This window comes from Enhydra lutris, unplaced genomic scaffold (assembly GCF_002288905.1).
Source record: "Enhydra lutris kenyoni isolate GAN:26980312 unplaced genomic scaffold, ASM228890v2 scaffoldscaffold2, whole genome shotgun sequence".
NCBI classification, from domain to species: domain Eukaryota; kingdom Metazoa; phylum Chordata; class Mammalia; order Carnivora; family Mustelidae; genus Enhydra; species Enhydra lutris.
Window position 1 is genome coordinate 69,735,636 of NW_019154086.1, and position 24,358 is coordinate 69,759,993.

The 24,358-nt window shown below is 32.6% G+C and overlaps 1 protein-coding gene across 2 annotated transcripts in view; it reads right to left on the reverse strand.

The window, feature by feature from the left end:
- LOC111148333 (EPH receptor A6) overlaps positions 1-24,358 on the reverse strand; it is an 874,015-nt gene that overhangs the window by 785,454 nt on the left and 64,203 nt on the right. For both annotated transcript variants that reach the window (XM_022504851.1, XM_022504843.1), the window contains exon 2: positions 15,872-15,936. In XM_022504851.1, the coding sequence (XP_022360559.1) occupies positions 15,872-15,936 (65 nt within the window). The remainder of the gene's footprint in view (positions 1-15,871; positions 15,937-24,358) is intronic.

Below are 24,358 nucleotides of genomic sequence, written 5' to 3' on the forward strand. Positions count from 1 at the left end.
ATCTTTTCAAAATGTAAGTCTGCTTACTAAACTCTATAAATTTATTTTGAAGTTAGGATAATGATTACATGCCTCACCATGGCCTACAAGGCCTTGTTTGTAAATGATACTCACAGCCTCTTTCACCTTCTATGTCTTCTTGCTTGACCTACCTTTTGCTTCTATCTTTCTGCTTAACCTGTCTCCTTCCCTCCCTCTACTCTCTCTCTTTCTCTCTGATCTCTACTCACAAAGATCTCCACTCATTTAGTCTCATGTGACTTGCAAATTCTGTTCCCTACTTCCTGAGAAGTGTTTCTTTCCTTCTTTTTTCCTGCCAGCATACTTACTCTCTGCCTTCCCTCCACTGTCACTTAGTGAAGCCCTTTTCTGATTTTCCTGACCAGATTATACCCCAGATTATACCAGATTATACACAAACTTCAGTGGCATCTCTCCTTCATAACATTTATACTTACCAGATTTAAAATTTTATATCTATCATATTTTGTGATTATTTGAATAATGTCTACCTCCCATCACTGGTTTTAAGGACAAGGACCATATCTTTGCTTATTATTTTAGTCTTATAGCCAAGAACACAGTTTATAATAAATAGTTGCTAAATGGATGGATAGATATAAAAATTAATGACTTGGTTAAATAAATGCTAGCAATTCTTTTCTCTCTGAATCAGTTTTTTTGAACAACTTCTATCATTTGTATCAATAGTCTTTCTTATTTTTTGTATTTTTTAATATCAATAATGGGTAACATCTCTTAGATATCTAACAAAACCAGATTCTGCTTATCCTTACTCTTTCTAATCTCATGAAGCATACAGTAAATTTTAAAGACACTTTTCTACATACATTAATTTTATATATAAACTCTGGATTTCAGAGGTAACTTGAAGTCATTTCCTGCTAACATTTGTGTTTATTGGGAAAACATCAATACTAAATCACACTGAATACTTTTAAAATTACACAGTGATTACAAACTCACAAAATATACCTTAGAACATAAATACATATTTAATAAATGTTTTCTTTTTTAATAATAAAAGAAATGTATACCTATTGTGGAGAATTTTGGAAAAAAATATGAACAAAAAACCAAATGACCCATATTCTCATGACCTAGAGGAAAACGTTCTTAATAAGTGGTTTTATATCTTTTCATGTTTTTTTTGCTCTAGCACAGTTTAAAAATTAAAAAAGTTTTGCTTTTTATTTCACTCAGTATTACATAAGAAATACTCCAATGTTATTTATGTCTACAACATAAATATAAATTTTAATGGTTGTATAATATGCAACTCCATCACCCTGGCATATGATCTCATCCTCAAGTTAACCTTGTGGTTCAAGATGGCTGTAAAGCTCTAGACATCACATCCGTATTCTAGATAGCAAAAGGGGATGCATCAGTCCAAAAGGTTTGACCTCAAATTGACAGAGCTCATTTTAAGCAGCCTAGAAATACCACAAAACACCTTCATTTACAACTCCACTTACATCTCATTGGCTAGAACATAATGTTTGGTCACAGCTGGCTGCAAAATATGTTAGAAACATTAGGGTTTTTTAGTTGGATGTACTGCTCTCTCAAAATAAAGTTCTGTTAATGAGAGAGTAAAAGGAGAATGGATATTACATGACAACCAGTAGTTTACTCCATTCAACTAAAATCCATTTTCTCTTCTTCCCGGGCTAACTTACATTTTCTGCTTCCCCTGTAATTGGGTATAATAATGTGAATGGGATGTACCCAATGAAATATGTGCCACTTCTGAACTTTTAAGAAGGAGGATTATCCTCTCCACAGAGAAGAGGAGGAGGAACTCCTGACAACTGGAAATACTGACTTTAGACTATTACGACAGTGAGAATAATATTCTTTTGTGTTTAAATTATACATTGGGGTTTATTTTAATACAGCTGACATTACCAGAATATTAGCTATATAATTTATCATCCAAACAAGGAAACTATTAAAAATGAATGGGGCGCAATTAATAATTAGTCTAGGACAGTAACAACAACAACAACAACAACAAACAGGACATTCCAGGCAAACCAGGACTGGTCATCCAAGCAATTAATATAGTGTTTTTAAATAGAATAAAAAATAACTATTACATGTTTTCTGTACCTATTTCTTTATGGTAAGATCTATAATGTGGGTTTTTTTTTTTTAAGATTTTATTTATTTATTTGAAAGAGGGAGAGGGAAGGGGGAGAGGCAGAGAGAGAAGCAGATATACCACTGAGCTCTTTAATAACAAAGAGCCCAACACAGGGCTCAAGGCTTGATCCCAGGATATGGGGCTGAATCCCAGGACCCCAGGATCATGACCTGAGCTGAAGGAATATGTTTAATTGACTGAGCCACTGAGGTGTCCCTAATGTGGTATTTCTTACAGCACTTCTCAATAGCAACCATGAAGAAATCCCGTCTAATGTGCATCAGAAAGCACTGCTTTTAAGGAAAGCATATAATTTGATTAAATGAATAAAATTATTAAATTGAGCAAAATAAATCAATAAGATTAATATTACATCTCCAAATGTGGTCTATAGAATGAGCAAACATTCAAAGGAAAAAATGTGTGTGCATGTGTCTGTGTATATGTATTTAAATCCTAGTTTCATGCTTGTATTTGAAAGACTTTTTAAATTACACTGATATTATGTTATACATTGCTACCTAATTATAGGTGAACTGAAGACTAAGTTAAGTATTACATTTATGGGCACAACAGATTTTGCTTTGCTAAAATAAAACAAAGTCAAACCATTTTAAGCACCTATTTTGCTTACTATGGTACATTAGTTCAAAATACTAATTGCATGGAATACAGATTACAAAAATCTATTTAACATTTAATGCTGACCTATGCTTTTTGAAGCTTGACTGGTTAACATAAATTTTCTAAAATTTGCAGTCCATCTATCAACCATTAAAAATCCATATGTTCTATTTTTTATCTTCATCTTTAATAACAAAGTGCAGGATTAATAACCATCTGGGGTTAATACTTCCCAGATGTGATTCAGATCATCAACTGTTCTAAACCAGTCATTAATTCTTTGAAAGTATATTAAGTCTTGATTGGGGTTGCTTAAATAGCTTATGTGTTCTTTTATAAGCCCTTATTTCATAGGTAAGTATCTTTCCCACCCACCTTTCAACTTTAATTTTAGTGGAAAAAATTGGTAATGAGAAAATGGATTGGATTGTCTAAAATACAAAAATAGGAGTAATGTACTCAAGCTGACAATGCTGAATAAGAATTCAGTTCAATTTTCACAACCATTTAGTCTTTTATTCACAGATGATTTGGCCCAAAGATTATATCAAACTGTTCCAGGACCAATGACAGTTGCAAAATATAGCCTTTAACCAATATCTTATCTAAAATAATTTGCTACTTATATATCTATTCAGCTATCCAAACAAATTTTATTGAACATCTGTCATATGACAATCACTATATTGTCTAATTCAGATACAGATGACACACCCAATCCATCTGAGAGTTCACAATCTGGTAGGAGACAGATATTCAAATATTGCGAAAGAAATGCTATGATACACACCAAGTCCTAGGTATCCCCAAAAAGTAGCTTCCTAATTCAACTTTCTGCAGTATAACTCTCCCCAGAAAAGATGGAAAATCATCTTTGCTTTTAAAGACCAATAAGAAAAAGCCAAAGAAAATAAGATTGGTTGGCAAGAGAACTTTCTAGATAAACTCAATTACATAGTCTTATATCCAGAAACAGAGTAAGTTACATAGAAGAAATTACAAAAGTCTCTGTAGAAAAAGCTGGAGGCAGGAATGGTTGAAGGGCAGGGAATATCAGAGGTAGAAATGAAAGAGCAGCTGTGGGCTGCAGGTAAAGGGGAATCAGGATAAAATAGGGACAAGATTAGATCTTTAGTTTTCAGATCAGTTCTGGCCATAGGATGAGGGTGTGCTGGAAAGGCTGGTGGGAGGGGCTGGAGAAAAATGTAAAGCAAGTGGATAATTTAAAACACATCCATGGTGATTTGGAGAAGAAATGAGGAGCAAAGTAATGCTGTAATGATAGAGAATGATTTTAAAGAACTTTAAGGAGGTAGAATCAATAGGATTTGGTGACTGGCTGTGGGGTTTAAGGATGAGTCAATTACTTAAAATATGAAGAATTAAATTTATAAGAATGCCTGGCCCATTATATTTCATCTACTTGTTAAGTGTTTTACTAAAAATCCCTTAGGGTTCATTAAAGAATTTAGCATTTGCATTGTGCCTGCTTTGGATTTAGATGTAGACTTTGTTTATAAATGAAATGGTTTATAAATATCTTGAATGATTCTGGTTAAAATAATTAGAACTTTTTGATAAAACCAGAAACTGAATTTAGATTATGCAATATGTTAAAAGAACAACTGTAAACTCCTCTTGGAAGTAGGAGACTAGAAGATAAAGCTTTATAAGTAACAATGTAAAAAAAAAAAAAAAAAAAAAAGGAAATAAAGGAAAGACTAAATTATGTCATTCAATGGTAATTGGGTAAATGAGACCCATACCTTTAAAAACAAATACGCTTGGGGAAAACACCATCAAGAATACACAGAAAAAGGGGCACCTGGGTGGCTCAGTGCATTAAAGCCTCTGCCTTCAGCCCAGGTCATGATCTCAGGGTCCTAGGATTGAGCTCTGCATCGGGCTCTCTGCTCAGTAGGGAGCCTACCTCCTCCTCTCTCTCTGCCTACCTCTCTGCCTACTTGTGATCTCTGTCAAATAAATAAATAAAAAGTCTTTTAAAAAGAAAAGAATATACAGAAAAAAATAGCAGAAATACTGGAAAAATGAATTGCATACATACTTATTTTTCAGCTGCCCAGAGAATACGGGCTAATGACATAGCCACATCAATAAATACTTCATATCTGATTTCCTAAATCATCCTTATTGCTTTTCTCTTACTTCTCTTCCTCACCATAGAATCAATCTCTTCATTATCTAATACAAGTTCTTTCAACTGGTGAAAGACAAGGAAGCAATTTATTTATTTGTTTGTTTGTTTGTAACAAACTATAGAAATGATCCCTGTTTATTTTGCAGAGGATGCTATACAGGAAGGAATATTCTGAGAGAGACAGAGAAAAGTACCACAAATCACAGTTTCTCAGCATTATCAACAATAGACAAGTTATGGAAAGAGCCCAAATGTCCAACTGATAAATGGATAAGGAAAATTTAGTACACACACACACACACACACACACACATATCTATATGATGGAATATAACTCAGCCATAAAGAAGAAAAATCTTGCTATTTGCAGTAATGTGGATGGAGCTAGAGAGTATAATGTTAAGCAAAATAAGTGAGAAAAAGACAAATACTGTATGACTTCACTCATATGTGAAATTTAAGAAACAAAACAAATGAACATGGAGGGCAAAAAAGAGCCAAACCAAGACAGACTCTTAACTACAGAGAATAAACTAAGTGTTAATGGAGGGGAGATGGGCAGGAGATGGGCTAAATAGGTGATGGAGATTAAGGAGGGACTTGTGATGAGCACTGGGTATTGTATGTAAGTGATGAATCACTAAGTTCTGTGCCTAAAACTAATATTACACTGTATATTAACTAAATGGAATTTAAATAAAAACTTGGAAGGAAAAAAAAAAAGAAATCACAGTTGCCCAGATATTAAATATTTTAAAATTTATGCACTCTAATAAGTTGTGCATATTCATTCATCTGCTTCCTCTCACTGCTTACATGCAGGGGAGGTCACTTATCCATGCATGAGTTGATAAAAGAGGGCCTGCATCTCCAGGTAATTAATGTCGCTGTGTTCTCTTCAAGGAAATTCTACCTTCCAAAGGTTTTATGTTTCCTGGCCAGGCTTAAAACAGTGTCAGTGTTTCACTGCCGCCTTCTTGCTGTCACTGCTGCTGCCACCACCACCGCCGCGATCATCATCCTCAGGTTTACAATCTGCCTTTATTTACAATTTGATAGCTCAAGTAAGGGGATTCATTTTAAGAATACCCAAGGACTGAATCTAGAAATGTAGCAGCAACCTGGTCAGCTCCAAAAGTGTTGACGACTCCATCTTTTTCTCATGGTCTTTTCTCTGCATGTGCTATGCTCTCCTCTTCTGCTCCTTTAACTCTCCTTTAACTGCTGCCATTTTCTGCTCAAAGAATTTCTACTTGCACATGACTTCAATTCATTATTCTTCTTTTCTGTATTTTTTTTTCTGTATCATTATTCTGTGCTTTTTTCTGTATCATTATTCTCCTTTTCTGTATTTTTCAGTGTATGTATCTTTATGGAACAAGTTTCAGATTGTTCTTATCCTGTAAGGAAATTCCTAAATTCCTAAAAAGGAATCTGATTAGTTTAATAATTTAAGGAAATCATATGTAAGAGGTGAGAGGTAGCTAGTTAGCCAATGAACTGCATGACTTTTGATGAGGTTTCCACCTGTGTCTCAATAAGATGTGGTTGAAGAAGTAGGACATCTTAGCACTAACCATAATGGATAACCTTTAATAAAGACTCTAGGTCAATTTACTTAGAAGATGGTGTGAGAATGACAAATTCTAACATTTCTCTTATTTTTTTCTCTAATTTCACTAACATTTATAATAAACTTATTTCTGTGAGGTGATTTATTTTTTGTTTTTGGATGAGATTACTCCATATCTTACACCTAATTAGCTTACAGTCAATAACAGACATGTATAAAGATATGAGACACAAAGGAATAAACACAAAAGAGATACACTAAAGGAATCTTTCTCTAGTTCTTTTCCAAGAGAAAAAATATCAAAACGATCTAAACGTGCACCAAATATTCTTATGCCACTAACTAAAAAACTGTCTTTAAAAATTAACCATCTTTTGCTTTGAGACATCCTTTGGTCTTCAAAGATGAATTTATCTTTTTCTCAGCACTTTTCAATAACTACATATCTTTTTATAAAACATCTGTGTCATTTTAACAAGACTGTAACTAGATTAAGACTGCATTTGAACCACCTTATAGGTTATTTTATAGCCTCCACAGCATCAATCACAATGTTGAAACCAATGCATGGTTGTAAGTACACTGAATGACTAATAATCCTGGCTTTGGGATTAAGATGACCCTAGCTTTAACACCAGTTCCTTCAGTCAATATCACCATAAACTTAGGCAGGTTATAGGACTTTTCTCAGGTTTATTTTTCTCATGTATAAAATGATACTAATAATATTTACTTCACATAGATATTATTAGGACTAAATTTAAAAAAAATTTTATGAAATGTATAAACTTTTATTTATGTCATGGTTCTTACTGCAGAACTGTGACATTAATAATTTGAACATTCTGAGACAGAAATTTGCATTGGGTCTCCTGTGAAGCCAAGATACATGGAACTAAATTTCTAAGAGCTCCCAGGAATGTCATGGTCTACTTACTACTCAACCTGTACACCACAGAAAAGCTCTGAAGTCTTCCTTTATTGATTTGTAAAGAATAATAGCAATAATGCCAGGTAAACAGAGGCATAAGAACTTGATTTACTTTTTTTGGATTAAATGAACTTAAAAATAAAGCCAACCACAACTGGTAATAAAGATCAAGTGAAAAATTTAGACCGTTCACTGCATAAAAACAGAAGGTGGGGAAAATTAAAATCATAATTTGCAAAACTATTTAAGCAAATGTTTCAGCCAATTATATAATGTCTATGACAGTTGAAAATGTAAGGAACCACTTCAAAATATGCCAGAGCATTCAGTTCTTCTTAACAAGGCCTGCCTCAGGAGAAACTATTTTATCAAAGCTTACCCTACTTGAAGGAAGGAAAATGGGTCCAGCAGGCTCTAGCTTTCCATGTAGAAAGAGGAAAATAGCCAACTCCCAACTCCCTCTGGCCATGCTATCCCACCTAATGGTGAAGTTCAGAGTCCAGGGGCACAGGCTCACCAAAAGAAAGAGGCCCAATTATAGAACTAGAGAATACTCTCCCACCCCCAACTCCTCACTGCTATATTACAGAGGTCTGCTGACCTCAGTTTCTTTTACTCAGACATCATGTCCACCTTTTAATAACAAATTACAAGATGTGCTAAAAGGCAAAAATAAAACCACTGGTTGAAGAGACTGAAGAAGCATTAGAACCAGTCAGATATAGCAAGAATGTTAGAATTATCAGACCAGGAATTGTTAAAAGTTATGCTGAGTGTTTAATAGATAAAGAAGACAATGTGCAAGAAAAAATGGGTAATGTAGAGAAATAAATGAATCAAGTCCCTTGCAGGGACTCCACACTGGGCAAGGAGCCTACTTAACATTCTCTCTCTCTCTCTCTCTCTGTCTCCCTCTGCCCCTCCCCACTGCTCATATGGGCTCTTGCACTTAAAAAAAAAAAAAAGTCTCTGAGTTTGAGAATATGGCAATAGAAACTTCTAAAACTGAAGAGCAATTTCTTTCAAATGTGAACCATAGACTGAAATTAATATGATGGATATTTAGAAACTACTACTTATGCTGAGAAGTTTCTTAGAAGAAAAACTATTTAGGTACCAGTTTTGAAAGCAGTAACTGAAACAATCCATTTTTTAAAATGTTATAACCAAAGCTTATATTTTCAGAATTCAAACACACATGTATAAGTTTTCAGTAATTTCAATGTATTATAAAATGCATAAAAATGCAACACTGAAATCTGCTATGATAAATTGGTTCCTATGATATAAAATATAGAAATTACAAACAAAAATAGAAATTAATTATTAGTAGGTATTCCATTCCTTATCACTAATACATTCTATCTTTGGTTTCTCAACTTTGGAACAATGATATTAGGAAATGCCTGGCTCTAAAATATGGAATACAGTACCTATTCACAGAGTTTAATTGTAATTAAGACTCTTTTATTATAAAAATCTTTCATTTTTGTTCACTATAAAGATCATTAGCAGCTGAATTATATGTTCAATTATAGTTTTATTTAGACATGAATGACCTGTACCCTAGTCTCATAAACACTTCAGGGTAAATTTCCTAATACCAATTTACTATGTTTAACAGATAAGATCGTATATCTTGTATCATCTTGCATTATACAAACCCTAAGGTTATCTAAGTCACAACCTGCAAAAATGCATATACATTTGAATTCAATATTTTCCATCTGAGTTTTCTAATCTCTAATTATCATAATTAATAGAAAATTCAACTTAATATATCCAACAGCACTTTTTTTTTCTATTAGTATTCAATTTTCTCTTAAATCTTTTTGTTAAGGTGTACTTCACTGTTGAAAAGGAAGCTTGATTTTGAGTATTGGAGTGCCTATAATCATGTCCACTACAAATTTGTAAAAAAGATCTGATCTACTATATATACAAGTAGTCAAAACAGAAGAGTGGGGAAAAAAATCTGGGATAAGCGAACCTTTCATTTTCTTGCCAACAATATTACTAAGAATAAAAATAAATAGTGAAAAATCTTTCAGGTGGTTGACTAAGAGCTTAAAAATCAAGTTCTTGCATCAACATTAAGTATTTATAATACTTAATCAAATAATACCTTATAGAATTATTATTATTATTATTATAAAATGTTATCTTTTAACTCTCAGATCTTACTAGGTATAAGTACTGTCAATAATTGGTATGCAGTTACCCAAACAAGTCATTTATCTTTTTGATTACAGTATCAAAACTAAAAAGCCACAGGGCTATTAAATCTTAAGTAGTATCAAATATAATTTTAAAAGCTCAAAGAAAACAATGTAAGTCTTTAATCACCAAGTTTCTTTTTTATGTTATGAAGTCTTTCATTTTTCTAGTGGGTAGCAGTTACTTTTTATTAGTCAGAATTAATATTAAGCCAGAGTGCCCCAATGTGACATACCCCACTGTTATATGGCATTGCATGGGAATCCATCTGTAATGCATATTAAGGATTTTGAATGTCACATTCAACTATGGATCTTCTTATTGTATCACTCTCTTTCATCTACAATGTTACATATTGGCTAAAACGAAATTGGAAGAAAAATATCAAAGGAAAGGAGTAAACATGAATAAATGTTTCAAGAAAATTTATATAATTTTTCTTTAACACCTTTTCAGATTATGAGAACACATTCAAGAGATATATTTTTTTAAGTTCTTCTTTAGTACAAAGGTATTGTATGAACAGTATCTTTCATGTTTCTTTTTTTCTCATTAGTATTAAAATGGTATGACTTCTTAAAGACTATCTTCTTCCCAGGAGATTTTTAAAATTAAATAGGTCTTTCAGTTTTGCAAGGAGTAAGATTTAGTATTAACCAGGTATTAGTTATAGCAAATGAAAAATCCAGAACATACGCCTGTGCTTAATATTTATGAAACTTTTCTTCAGTATTCACTAACAACTTCTATAGTGCTATGCAAAAATTTTTATTCATGTAGCATTTTTTCATTGATTATCATGGCACTATTAGCTACTCTGCTATATTATCATAATTTTATTATGTTAGTGTAGTACACTAACAGATCAAGGATGGAAGGGACATTTACAGGATAAAGTTCTTAAGAGCTTTAAATTATGTAGCCATAAAATTCTTTTTTTTTTTTTAAGATTTTATTTATTCATTTGACAGACAGAGATCACAAGTAGGCAGAGAAGCAGGCAGAGAGAGGAGGAAGCAGGCAGAGAGAGAGGAGGAAGCAGGCTCTCTGCTGAGCAGAGAACCAGATGTGGGGCTCGATCCCAGGACCCTGGGATCATGACCTGAGCATAAGGCAGAGTCTTTAACCCACTGAGCCACCCAGGCGCCCCAGTAGACATAAAATTCTTGACATCAGACCGTGAGAGTACAGTGTTAAGAATTATAACCAGTGGTTACCAAAATCTTTGATATATTCATTCTTTTCTAACACCAAGCCTCATTCTATATACAAGTATAATTATTCTATTTCACTTCATTCTCAATACATCAATAATGTCCTATTACCTATATTTTGAACGTCCTTTCCTAACAATTTTCTAAGGAGTCTTTCATTTCCCACAGGTGTACGTTATTATCAAAAAAAAAAAAAAAAGTTAATACTTTTTGTTTGTTTAACTGAATCCAGAAAGTTTTTACTTTTACTTGTATGTACTGGGACTGAGCTATACACTAAGTCAATTAAGACACTGAAATTCTAAGTCTTCCACAATATGGTTAGCCTACAGTCACTGTCTTATTTCCCACAAAACCTTCACTCCAAGCACACAAATTATTTTCAACTTTCCCAAAACTTAATGTGCACATTAAAGAATGTAGTGCCTTTCTTCAAGTTATTCTCTTTGCCTAACAGAAGCTTTCCAGCCTCTTGTCCAACCCATATAGGATTCCTTCACAGTTTAGCAGAAAGAGCTAATGTCATCCATATACCACATACCAATGTTGCCTGACCAGAATTAATCCCTCTCTTCATTATCCTTTCACAAACCATTATGCAAAACTGCTTGAAGACAGTCTCTGACCTTATGATTGTGCAGCACGATCTCTATACTATGAGGCTTCTGGAGCTATGTGAGCACTCTAACAAGATACTTGGCACAAAGAGCATAAAATGGAAGTTTGTCAAATTGAATTGTGGACCTCATGTATTTTAAATATTGGTGCAAATGAGTTGCAAATGACAAGCATTTCAGTAAATATAAACATATATATTTTTTTTTTCATTTTTGCAAGCCTAAGAATTCATTTGTTCAAGACTACTCGCTTATCTATGTTCCACATTATCTAATCAAAGGTGCTTACCTCCTACTCAAATAACCAGTAATGGTTTTAGTCACAGACATTGTAAATGTCTACTCCATTTAGAAGCATGATACTAGGTAGGATAGCTATTTTAAGTAAAAAAAAACAAAAACAAAAAAAAAAAACAAAAAAACTATAAAGCCATTTATTAAATCACATATTTTATATAGTATATAATTTAAAAAATGTCTCTTAGTTCAAATCTTTATAGAAAATTTATCAGTTGAAAAGTTATTCCTAGGAAATACTTCATTCAGAGAAATACCAATTACTTGATATCATAAAGTTGCCAAATTTATCATCTAGTTGTCTTTTTTACCCATGATATATTTGCGAAACCAACTCAAGTAGTGTCTCTGAAAAAAAGTCAACTTTAGTTAAAATGGCCATTCATATTAGCATGCTTCAATAAACCTGACAACCTGAAAAAAGTCATACAATTTCAAATAGATGTAATTACAATTTTAATAGATATAAATGGTAGTTTAAATGTTATAAACTGAGACAAAAAAAATTCTTTTTTAAAAAGATTTATTTATCTGAGAGTGTGAGAAAGAGAGAGAGAGAGGAAAAATGGGGGACAGGGGGACAGAGGGAGAGGGGAAAAGGAGGCTCAAGCAGACTCTATGCTGAGTGTGGAGCCTAATGGAGGGGCTTGATCTCACAACCCTGAGATCATGACCTGAGTCGAAACCAGGAGTTGGACACTTAATTGGATGCATCACTCAGGTACCCCTTCAAAAAATATTTCTAAGGTATCTAAATACTGCTGTTTATTGGACTATAAGTGTTTTTATACAGATCATACAGACATGAAAATTACATTTTACTTGGTTACCAGGAACATTACGCACATTAAGCATTGAATAATTTCTGAGATATTGGTGACCAGCAACACTATAGTTTGTTCTAACAGAAAATACTACTAAAGCATAAGGCTTAAGTGGAAGAAACCAAAACAGTGATAGCCTTGTCTTATTTTTACACATGTGAAGAATTTTATGAATACTGCAGCATTTCTCAGGTATAGGTGGAACCAAGTTTAACCCTCAATTGTTTCATTTAATAGCTATATAAATGTGGATGAATTACTCAAACACTCTGAATCTCTGCTTCTTCATTGTTAAACTGGGAATGATGATTCTCAGAGTTTCTGTAAGATTTGAAAGTGCTCAATAAATATTCTCTTAAAATGTTATAAACTGATTTTAAATAGATTTTAAATTATTTAACTAACATTCATGATTTCTCATTCTATTTTTAAAGCCTTTTTCAAAGTTCTTCATCCTTACTATTTCCTTGTTTTAACCTATAAAGAGCTTTAAGTAAACTTCATTCTCGTCAGTAATATACCCACTTCACTAAAAGAGAAATTAAAGCTGTATGTTTTCTTTAAAACTTAAGTAAATGATCTGTCCATTTTACTGTTTCCCTGGATTTACCTTTGTTTCACTTAATTCATGTAGCTTCATCTATATCTATTATAAACTATGTCCATATGCTCTCATTTTCAAGTTCTCCTACTGCTTTCACTTGCTATGTGTGCACTGTTTGAGGGATAATCTAAAAGTATGATAGCTCATTCCAAAAGTGACATTCCAAGGTAATTGAGTATTCAATTTACATCTTAATATCTGAATCCCTGTGTGATTTTTCCCTCTGTAGTTTATACATATTGGTCACTGGCCTTTATATTTACAAAGTAGAATCTTACAGGAAATAAAAAGCATACATGTGTGTTAACGTTAAGAATCTGCTTGGCTTAGAATTTTTGCTGCACTAATTCTTAGCTCTGTAATCTTGTAAAGGTTATTTAATGTACCTGAGTCTCGATTTCCATATCTTTCAATGGGGTAAAATTATTCTTGATTTCTAGGACTCATGTGAATAACTGCTTTGAACAAAGCCTAGCATATGGTAAATGCTTGATAAGTATTAACCATCTCTTCCTTTTTCACCTTATTCTATCCTATTTATTTTCTCCTATATTCTCCTTCCTTTCTTCTTTCTCCCTCTCCACCTGCAAATCCATGGCTGGTGTCCAAAATGTTCATCTCAGTCAAGTACTATGTTTATCAAGGGGAGAAAAGAAATCTGAATCAATTATGCAAATATTAGCATAAATAATTGGCCTTTCATGAAGTTTCCAATTCTCCACTCTGTTACCAGTGCCATGATGAAGATGCAGGCTTTAATCAGAAATAACTTAGTTCAAATTAGATCCCATCACTCACTACTCGGCCTAAAACTTGGTATTTTGCATTCCTTACCCTCTTTAAGGCAAGGTTTCTCTGACTGGGAAAAGAACTAAGATATACCTCATCAGGCTATTGTGAAAATAAAACGTAAAATTCTTAGTGCAGTGTCTGCAAATAGAAAACTTTGGGGTAAGCATTACTTTTCAGACAATTCTGCCCCTTCCCTCAGTAGTAAACCATAAATAGTAGGGAAAAAAAAATCTCCCTTTCACAACACCTATGACAAGATCAGTAAGAGGACAACAGCAGTAAGTTTATTTGTAACTTTTTAAGTCCTTGTCTCCTCCTCACCAGTTCACTTTGAAATGCAGCCTGGTCAAGACAAACACAATCACTGCAGCAGGGATGTAACTCCTTCTGTCCCTCACACAATTCTTTGGTTATGACAACATGAAGCCAGAGATAATATAACCACTAGTATTTTTTGTCATTAAAAAAAAAATGGAAAAGTAGTACTTATAAACTTTATAAGTTCTTACAAATTACTTTGTATACTGACAAAAGAAACATATATATATGTATATATACATATATATTATCTTCCAAGATATATACATATCTTGGAAGATAATTTTTTTAAAAATGTTTCATTCACTTCTTGAAATTAACTGTAATAAACTAGACATGCTTAGTACAGCCAATAAATATTGATGTTTAATGAAAATAAGATGATGAATGTATATAGTTTCAAAGATATATTTTCAGAAATGGTTTGATGAGAGCTTTTTGAGAATAAGATGAAAATTTTGGAAAAAATAAAATCAGTCTATAAAACAAACCAATCTAAAGAGACAAATAGCCTGTTAAAAAAAGAGAGGAAAATTTAACTCTTCATAGAAAATTATAGTTGAAAATACACATATTAAATGAGTAACTATTGCTATAAAAGGTCAAATTCAAACAATATTTGAATGATTCTAAAGAAATAAAACATTTTCAGTCAATTTCTTTTAGGGTTAAATTTGCAGATGTAATGGAAAAAGCAATGTAAAAATATCAACTAAGAATCTGGTGAATGAAAAAAATACAATTTCTGAAAAAAGGAAGAAAAGCTAACCCAAGTATATCTGAATAACCGCTAACTACCTCCATTACTGAAAATTTTGCTAAATTAGACAAAATCTAATAAAAATTTCACAAACCACACTTTAACTTGAAATTTTAAAAAAAGGAATAGAAATACATTGCAATGTCAAAATGATACAAAATACATTAAACCATATAAAAAAGCAGTTCTAACCACAGCTAAAAAGATATCAGTACTTGAAAATTTGTGGTTTGTAAATTACACACCCTTAAATTACACATGCCTTTCAAAAGCAAGAACTCAGCTAACAAAAACCCAATCATAATATTCCTTTTTGTCAAGTTCAAAAAACACATACTACTTTAGTATGCTCATGTTTTCTAATAAAAAACAAATTGTTAATATCTGTAAAGTCCACTTATGATCATTTAAAGTTTGTTTATGGACAAATACTTACTGAGGTTACCAAGTTTAATAAACCTGTATATAAAAATCTCTCTTGAACTTGTACACAGAAATTTTTTCTGAGAAAACACTTATATGGGAAACAGTCTAATGTTACTGTATATATAAAGATTATATTAAAAAATGACTAATCTAAAAGAAGCAAAGATTTTTATACAATATTCTCATTGGTTACAAGTTCTAACTGCATTTTAATCTTTTCTTTGGGATTTTAGTTATATGCTAAAATTAATACTAACTGCAGCCCAAATCCACTATCTTTTAACTATTATAACAGACCCTAAAAACCTAGCAAGGATGAAAAATTTAAAAACATAATTAAACTTACCCCATTTAATGGATATGTTTTCCATCCTAGCTCTCCCAGCACAGTTGTTGTATCAAGTAACACAACTGGAATTAAAAAAAAAAAAAGTACATGAATTTCACAATTGATGTAAAAATGTTATTTAAATCATTAATGCCAACTATATTTACTATTACTCATTGCATTAATTTTAATATGCTGCATTACTTACTATAAAATTAACTGTATACTAAATACTAATGTAATAATAATACCAAGTCATGATAAAATACATGAGGTAATTATAACTTATTTTCAAAATATGTAACTTGTGTTTAACAATGCTAAATAATAAAACAGATAACTGAGAAACAGACCTAAAAGTCATTTTTAATAGCTGGCTTTTAAAACTGATAAATGTTGATGGGTAATCGAGATGATGTTACTGCCAGTTGACCCTTGAACTGGACCCAGGCATTAGGGGTCTCCTCACTCCCCTCCCCCATCCTCAGAATGTAAGCTCTGCCTGCTGTTTCCCTAGAGGGAGCTGGTTCCAAGGACATAGCCTTGAGAGAGCAACATGTTGTTGAGACCACGTGGATAGTATACATGAAGAACCCAGTTACCGCTTCTATGAAAACCTTAAGATTCTGGTGGGTGGGTGTGGAAATCTTGCAGCTGCCTGAGACAAGTAAGTTCCCTTGCTTATTAGCCCTCCCACCTACCAATCTGGAGTGGTCTGTTTCCTTCTGCACTCTCTCTTGGCTTCTGTGAACAGGGGGGCCAGTTTGGGGACAAATAATGAAATAATCATCTTTGTTTTCCCTACCACTTTCATATATAGTCTTTTTATACCACATTAAAGAAAGAAAAACTGTGTTAAAGCAGGTTTCTGTAGTTTTTTCATGTTACTAAATGCCCTTATATTTGATTTGCAAAGTATGAAAACAAGTCATTTTTTAATAAACCTACTATCTTTAAAGCATAGATTACATTATTATTGTACATGCAGGTATACTAACAGCTGAGGCAAATGCAAAAACAAAATCCATGCATCTTTTTCCCTGACCAAAAGTTACTCACAATCTGATCAAAACTCAGACATAAAAACAAATGATTAGAACATAGTCTGTTAAATTTTAAAATGGAAGATTATATAAAAGCCTAGCAATTAAGTTACATTAGAGCTAGTACGGAGGTCTGGGAGAATTTCACAAAGGAGATGCAATTTGAGCTGACCTAGGACAAAGGGACTTTCAATTAGATGTGATAAGAAACAAATGATTTACTTTTAGAATAAAGTAACCAAGCTATAACTAAATCATTTTTCGGTTGCTGGAATCAGGACTAAGAATGGGCATTATTTGCGGAACTAGCAGGATAGAAATGAGGTTGGAAAGTTAGAGATCGAATGGGGAGGATTTTTGTGGTGTTTCCAGCAAGATAAATGTGTAGGGTCCATGACTCAGACCTTTATTTTTAACTACTACCTCTAAATCCCCTAGATGCCAGTAGGCCACGGATTACAGTCTGAGAAACAATGCTTTAATATTTCATCATGAGTTTTAGATCTTCACATAGTTAAGAAGTGGGGTTTTCTATTTGTAGTTTTAAAAAGTTCCACTGAAAGTATGCTATTTGGTGTCTATTGTAAGGATTCTGTGGTTTTTCTTATTTGAATCACTATGTTTTATTCATTTTTAAAAAGATTTTACTTATTTGACAGAATGAAGGAGATCACAAGTAGGCAGAGAGACAGGCAGAGAGAGAGGGGAAGCAGGTTCCCTGCTGAGCAGAGAGCACAATGTGGGATAAGTATAAAGCCATACATCAATTTCTGAGATAAACACTAATTACTCATTGTAGAATATTCTTTCAGTAATGTTAAAATGAGTTTACTAAATATACATTTGTAAAACTGAACTGTAATTTTTTAAATTTTATTGTGAAAAATTCTCAAACATATTTTAGAATGTAGATGAAAAACAGTAAAATGAGCCCTCATGCACTCATCACCCAGATTCACTAATTACCAACATACAATCCTCATCTATATATCTTTACCTACTCTCTTACTGAAGAATTTCTTTGAAGCAAATTCCAGTAATAATCATCTATAAAAATGTAGTGTATATTTATGATAAAGACTCCCTTTAATATAGTGATAATATCTTAGTTTATTACTATAAATAGCAATTCCTTAATATCATCAAATATCCAGTGTTTAATATCCCTATAGTCTCAACTTAACTTGAACAGAAAAATCAAGGTCCAAGTAAATGCAATCCATTGCAGTGAGTTGATATTATTCTTTGTTTTTTTTAAACTATAATTTCCCTCATTAACTTTTTTAAAGTTAGATTTATTGAGGTTATGGTTTACTTATTATTTAAAAATTCACCCTTTTAAAATGTACGTTTCTACGAATTGTGACAAACTCCCACATCCATGTAACCCCTGCTACAATCAAGCTATGGAATATTTCCATCACCTCTAAAATTTCCCTTGTGACCTTTATAGTGAATCCCTTCCACAGTCCAGCCACTGGCAACCACTGATTTAATTTTGTCCCTATGATTTTTCCTTTCCCAAAATGTCAAACCAACAAAATCATATAGCATGAAACCTTTTGAGTCTGGTTCTTTCATGTAGCCTAATGCATTTGAGATTCATCTATGTCGTTGCACGTATCAATGGTTGGCTTTTTACTGCTGAAAGTATTCTGTTGTATGGAATTCCCTACTTGATGCAAATGTGAGCTATTTCCAGTTGGGAATGTTATAAATTAAACCAGTATAAACTTCCATGTATAGATTTTTTTTTTTTTTTTAAGATTTTGTTTATTTGACAGACAGAGATCACAAGTAGGCAGAGAGGCAGACAGAGAGGAAGGGAAGCAGGCTCCCTGCTGAGCAGAGAGCCCGATATGGGGCTAGATCCCAGGACCCTGGAATCATGACCCGAGGCGAAGGCAGAGGCTTTAACCCACTGAGCCACCCAGGCGCCCCTCCATGTATAGATTTTTATATGACCTTAGACTTTTACTTCTCCATGGTAATAGGGAATTCCTGGGCTATAGGGAGAACGTTTTTTATTTATTTGTCAGACAGAGAGAGAGGACACGCAAAAGCAGGTGGAGTGGCAGGGAGAGAGAGAAGCAGATGCCCTACTGAGCAAGGAGCCTTATGTGGGATTTGATCCCAGGATCTTACGGTCATGACCTGAACCAAAGGCAAAGGCTTAACCAACTGATCCACCCAGGTGTCCTAAGAATGCTTATTTTTAAGAAACTGCCCAATTGTATTTCAAAATGGCATTAGCAGAATATGGTTTTCCAGTTGCTTCACATCCTTAGCAGGATTTGGTCTTGTCCAGCTTTTTTTTTTTTTTTTTTTAAGATTTTATTTATTTATTTGACAGAGAGAGACACAGCAAGAGAGAATGCAAGCAGGGGGAGTGGATAAGGGAGAAGCAGGCTTCCTACTGAGCAGGGAGCCCTGTGTGTGGCTCAATCCCAGGACCCTGGGATCATGACCTGAGCCAAAGGCAGAGCCTTAATGACTGAGCCACCAGATGCCCCAATGTATTGTCCAGTTTTTTAAAGGCATTCTAAGAGATGTGTGATGATATTTCATTGTTTTTTTACATATTTCATCAATTACTAGCCAGTTATCTTTTTCACTCCTTGAAATCAAATTTACTAAAAAAAAAAAAAAAGGTTATTTTGTCCCACATTCTAGGTTTTTCTAGTTGTGAGATACCATTCAACATGTCCCCTATTCCCTTTATTTTCTTTAAATTGGTAGATTTAGTAGCTTGATCAGATTCAAGGAACATACCAATATCTACTAGGGTCATGTCAAAAAGACTTGGGAACCAAATTTCATAGGCTTTCACTGGCCAAAAATGGATAATGTAATCATACACACAAGGTTAATGCATTCATAATGATTCATAATGATAAAATATACCTACCGATAACTTTTGCAGAATACTAAGAAAGCATTATATTTTAAAAACTGGTAAGCAATCTGAAAACAATAAAACATTTATTTTGCTTTTTCTATATAAACTACTTATGAATAAAGAAATAGTTAATGAAGGACCATTTCTCTTATTGAAATAGTTCAGGTAATAAAAGAAGGAATGACTGAATTAGGCTATCTCATTTTCTACTCCTAATGAATTAATATATTTAGCTAATGGTTTTCAATGGCTGCTTGCATCACCTAAAGAGAAAAAAGGACACATAAAAGGCTAGAGCTTTTTAAAAAGTTTCCTTTATAGTTTCATTTATTTCCTATTAACATACAATTCTAACAAGCCTGGAAGTAAAAGAAAGTACAATAAAGATGATATATACATATATATGTATATGTCATATATACAAACCCACACACACATATATATATACATTCATTCTCACACACACACACAAATTATACAAAAATATTTGATGGGATTTGGGTTCACTCAGTATAGCAATCTCACATGTTAGATAAAAAAACTAAAGGTATCATTATAATAAATACTCAAAGCTAAAAGTTTATCTCATTATCAAATGAAAGTTATTTTCACTTTTGGTATATGCTACTGAAAGTAATTCAGAAGTATTAAAGACCAGCATGCAGTTCTGGATACTCAAAAGTTCAATGTAACTCATTTAGCACATTTATACTTTTGAAATACATCATTATTTCCCTGCAGGCTGGCAAAATAATGATACTAATTCACAGTCACCATAGGAAGAATTTTCTATGTTATTTTCTTCTTGATGTAATCACCACATTGTCCTAAAAGTTCTTTCGTTTTTAAAATACCCAACTAACAGATGAGAAAACTGACCTTCAGAAGGTTAAGTAGTTTTCCTTGATATCAGAAACAGATTTGGATTCCAACCGAGGAGACTGATGCTAGACTGTCCTTTGTATGTCCTTTAATGTTGTAAAACATTTATAACCTTTAAATTTAAGTGTTTTTCTTCTTACCCTTTATAAAAGTTTTTAATTTAAATTCCACTTCGTTAACATAGAGTGTAATATTAGTGTAAGGTGTACAGTACAGTGATTCAACATTACCATACAACACCTGGTACTCATCACAAGTGCACATCTTCACTCCCCCATCACCTATCTTATCCATGTCCTACCCCTATCCCCTCTGGCAACCATGAGTTTGTTCGGTATAGTTAAGAGTCTGTTTCTTGATTTCCCTCCCTCACTTTTACTTTTGTAGATACAGAGAAACATCACTATTTCTTTCGCTGATCCAAAATCTTTTATCCTAGTTTTTTCATCGATGGCTTCTACAGAAATTTATGGGTATTACATATAAATCATACCATTTAAATCAATGGGTTTATTAGAGCAAAGCATTCAAAAATCTCTAACACTAAAGTCTGCCAACAAAGATTCATTTTTCGTAGACTGGCAAATTAATTAATTGCTTAGTTGATATAATTTATTTTTTTTTCTAAAACACTGTTAGGCTGCTTGGTTCTCGATATTTAACATTTATAAACTGTGAGGTATATGCATTTCAAAACAAACAAAAAAGGAAAATATGTATATATCTACAAAAGTGTAGAACCTTAGAATTTTCTTATTAGCTTCAAGAAGCAAGATTTATATAATTACTTTATTTTCTTCTTTAAACTGCAATCATACCTTTTCAAAATTCATAGGAACAGTAAAATTTCAGTTGCCTTCCTGACAAATGAATGAGAAACTGATATTAAAATAAAACTAAGGAGTTTGAGATTTTTCATACCTTTACATGTGATAAATGTTTAAATTTTACTATTTGTTTCATATATAAAACCCCCACAAATTCAGGATTTTCAGGCACACTAATTGTATTGAACCCAGCAAGGTGAGAGCTCCTCCTGCTGGCTTCAAACAAGAGTTATCTAGTCCCTACCAGTGCAAAAATACTGTAAACTTAAAGATGAAAAAACCACTATGTTGACATAAACTTCAATAAAAAGTCAATACTTTTTTATTTTTAATTTAATGGAATGCTTTTAAACATGGCATAATTAATACCTATTATTTATGTAAGGAGTACATATGAAAATATAGTTATTCACATTATCAATAAGAAGTCGGATAAATCAAAAATAAGTGCAAGAAATAGTAGGTTAGTGGTATCAAAATAAAGTGAAAATATGTTTGTTTAATAAGCAACATAATTCATAGAATATGTTTGCTAAACTACACACAATTTTCCCATTAACTTTTAAAAATAAATTTCCGGAATATGGTATTTCTCTCTGAAAATATCTCTTAATTTTTTAGTACTCCCTTTACTCATTCTTTTGGAAATTACAAGAAAATTTCATTGTGTTCTAAAAGAAGATAGCAAATGATAAAGACAAGACTGATAGTACTGGATTAAATGAGACTAATGTGTACCTAAAATTAAAAAGCTCAATGCTAATTTCTTGCCCTTGAATAATTTATCAAGTCTTTATTTACATCCCTTTTAATAAGCTTAAGAGATATTTATTTTAAAAACAATTAACATATAGGTTTATAGTATATAATAGGTCATTTCTACTCCAACTGCACAATAAAAAGGACAGGATTTTATTTGTAATTATTTTGACAAATTAAGCAAAACAGATCAATTGACCCACTAAGAAAGTAGTTATGCTTTTAGGATAATTTCCTTGTAAAAAATCGAGTTAATGGCATGTGAATTGAGTCCAAAGATTTACCAATATCCTCCAACAGACTTCATGTGAAAAAGAACAAGGTATTTCTTCTTATAATCATTCAATTTAGAGCATTTGTTTCACAAATAAATCCCAGAAGGTAAAGTTACCTAGTTACTTAGTAACAACATAGTAGTAGAGGCTTTTGATAGTTAATTCCAGTCATGTTCCACTGACTGTAACACACCCTACTAACCCCCATAGTTCCGAACAAACTAGTTAATAGACAAAGGGACTGTTTCTGACATAATGACCAGATACAACATAGTCAGAGAATACTTTTGATTAGATAGACATGCATATATATGTATGCATATGTATATGTATATATTTTTTATTTCTAACTTTTCTATTTTAATGTCATCCTGTTTATATTCTGCTTTAAACTGACACATTACAACATTAAACAATTTAGTTTTAGTTTTGACATAATCGCATATTTTTGATTGACAAAAATCACAGCTGCAATTTCCAGATCTGTATAACTATGGGTATCTACCCTCACACAAAGTCAGAATCAATATTTAATTCCTAAAAAATCGAACACAGATTGCTTTAAATAAACATAGAATTATTATGTTTACCCCTAGTATGCCCCTATGTGTATTGGTATTATTTTAAGCCAACATTCTCCAAAAAGAATCATTTCTTCTTAAAAACAGTGAAACTACTTTTATCTAGAAACTGAGATCAATATTTGCTCATTAGGTGAATTTACAGCATTTTGTTTTTTCATGCCTTTCTTAATTCTGTGGTTGCTTGCCTAATTTTAATATAGGTGGTGTTCATGATTAATTTTCTTACCCCATGTGAAAGTTTGAAAATCCTATTTGAAAGATAAAGTAACATGAACACAGTGACATTAAACAGCTTTCTCAAATTTAGAGAATAAAATCAAGGCTAGAACTTTTGAACTCATACCGTTCAGCTTTCTACTCTATTAGAAAATGATATCTTTTTCAGAAAGCATGTTCAAACCTCTCTACCTCTGTCCTTTCTGGAAAACAGATCACTCTTTTTTAGTTCTGATGGAAAAAATAAGATATAATAATCAGAAATTGTTTTCCTTCGTTCTTACCTTAGAGAAAAAAAAAACAAAAAAAAATCAAGCTAGTTATTTTGTAAGGCAAGTTATACTTAGAGTTAAGAACTGCTACCGAAAACCAGTTGATTAAAAATATAACTAGTATTGTTCATCTCACTTCCACACCTTATTTTGTCCAAAAGAACCTCCATATTGTTATCCTGCTTGACACAGCTTTATTTGCTTCAGTCCTAAATCATTTTTTAAGCCTGCCATTAAGACAGGCAAGCTTACCCCATAGACCCAAGGAGAACCCAGATGTGGATCTGATCCATGGTAAAGTCACCAAATGACAGGTGCACCCCAGGCTCCTGAGAAATATCAGTAAGACTTACAAATGAGTCAGCTCACAAGTCATGCTTTCCCCATCAAACTGTTCAGTTATTTCTATAGATTTTTAAAAAAGGAAATTTGGCATGTTCCTAATTAATAGCAAATACAAGTCTTTTATTTTGGCATCTTCAGCACTTTGATCTATTAAAAAAACTAAGTAATTCTGTGTATGACCTGTATTATTTCCATTTGTTTCAGTTACACGGAGATTAAATAGGTAGGAAAGACTATTTGTCTTTGGTTTTAGATTTATTAGCCATACATTTAATAAATGTGATCTTTTCCATCTGTCACAGAAACTCACAACACTGACTACATATTCCCCAATATGCCCAAACCATTGACCCCTTCTCCCCATCAGTTACACAGTATCAGAAATGCTTCTTGCCTTTCTAGT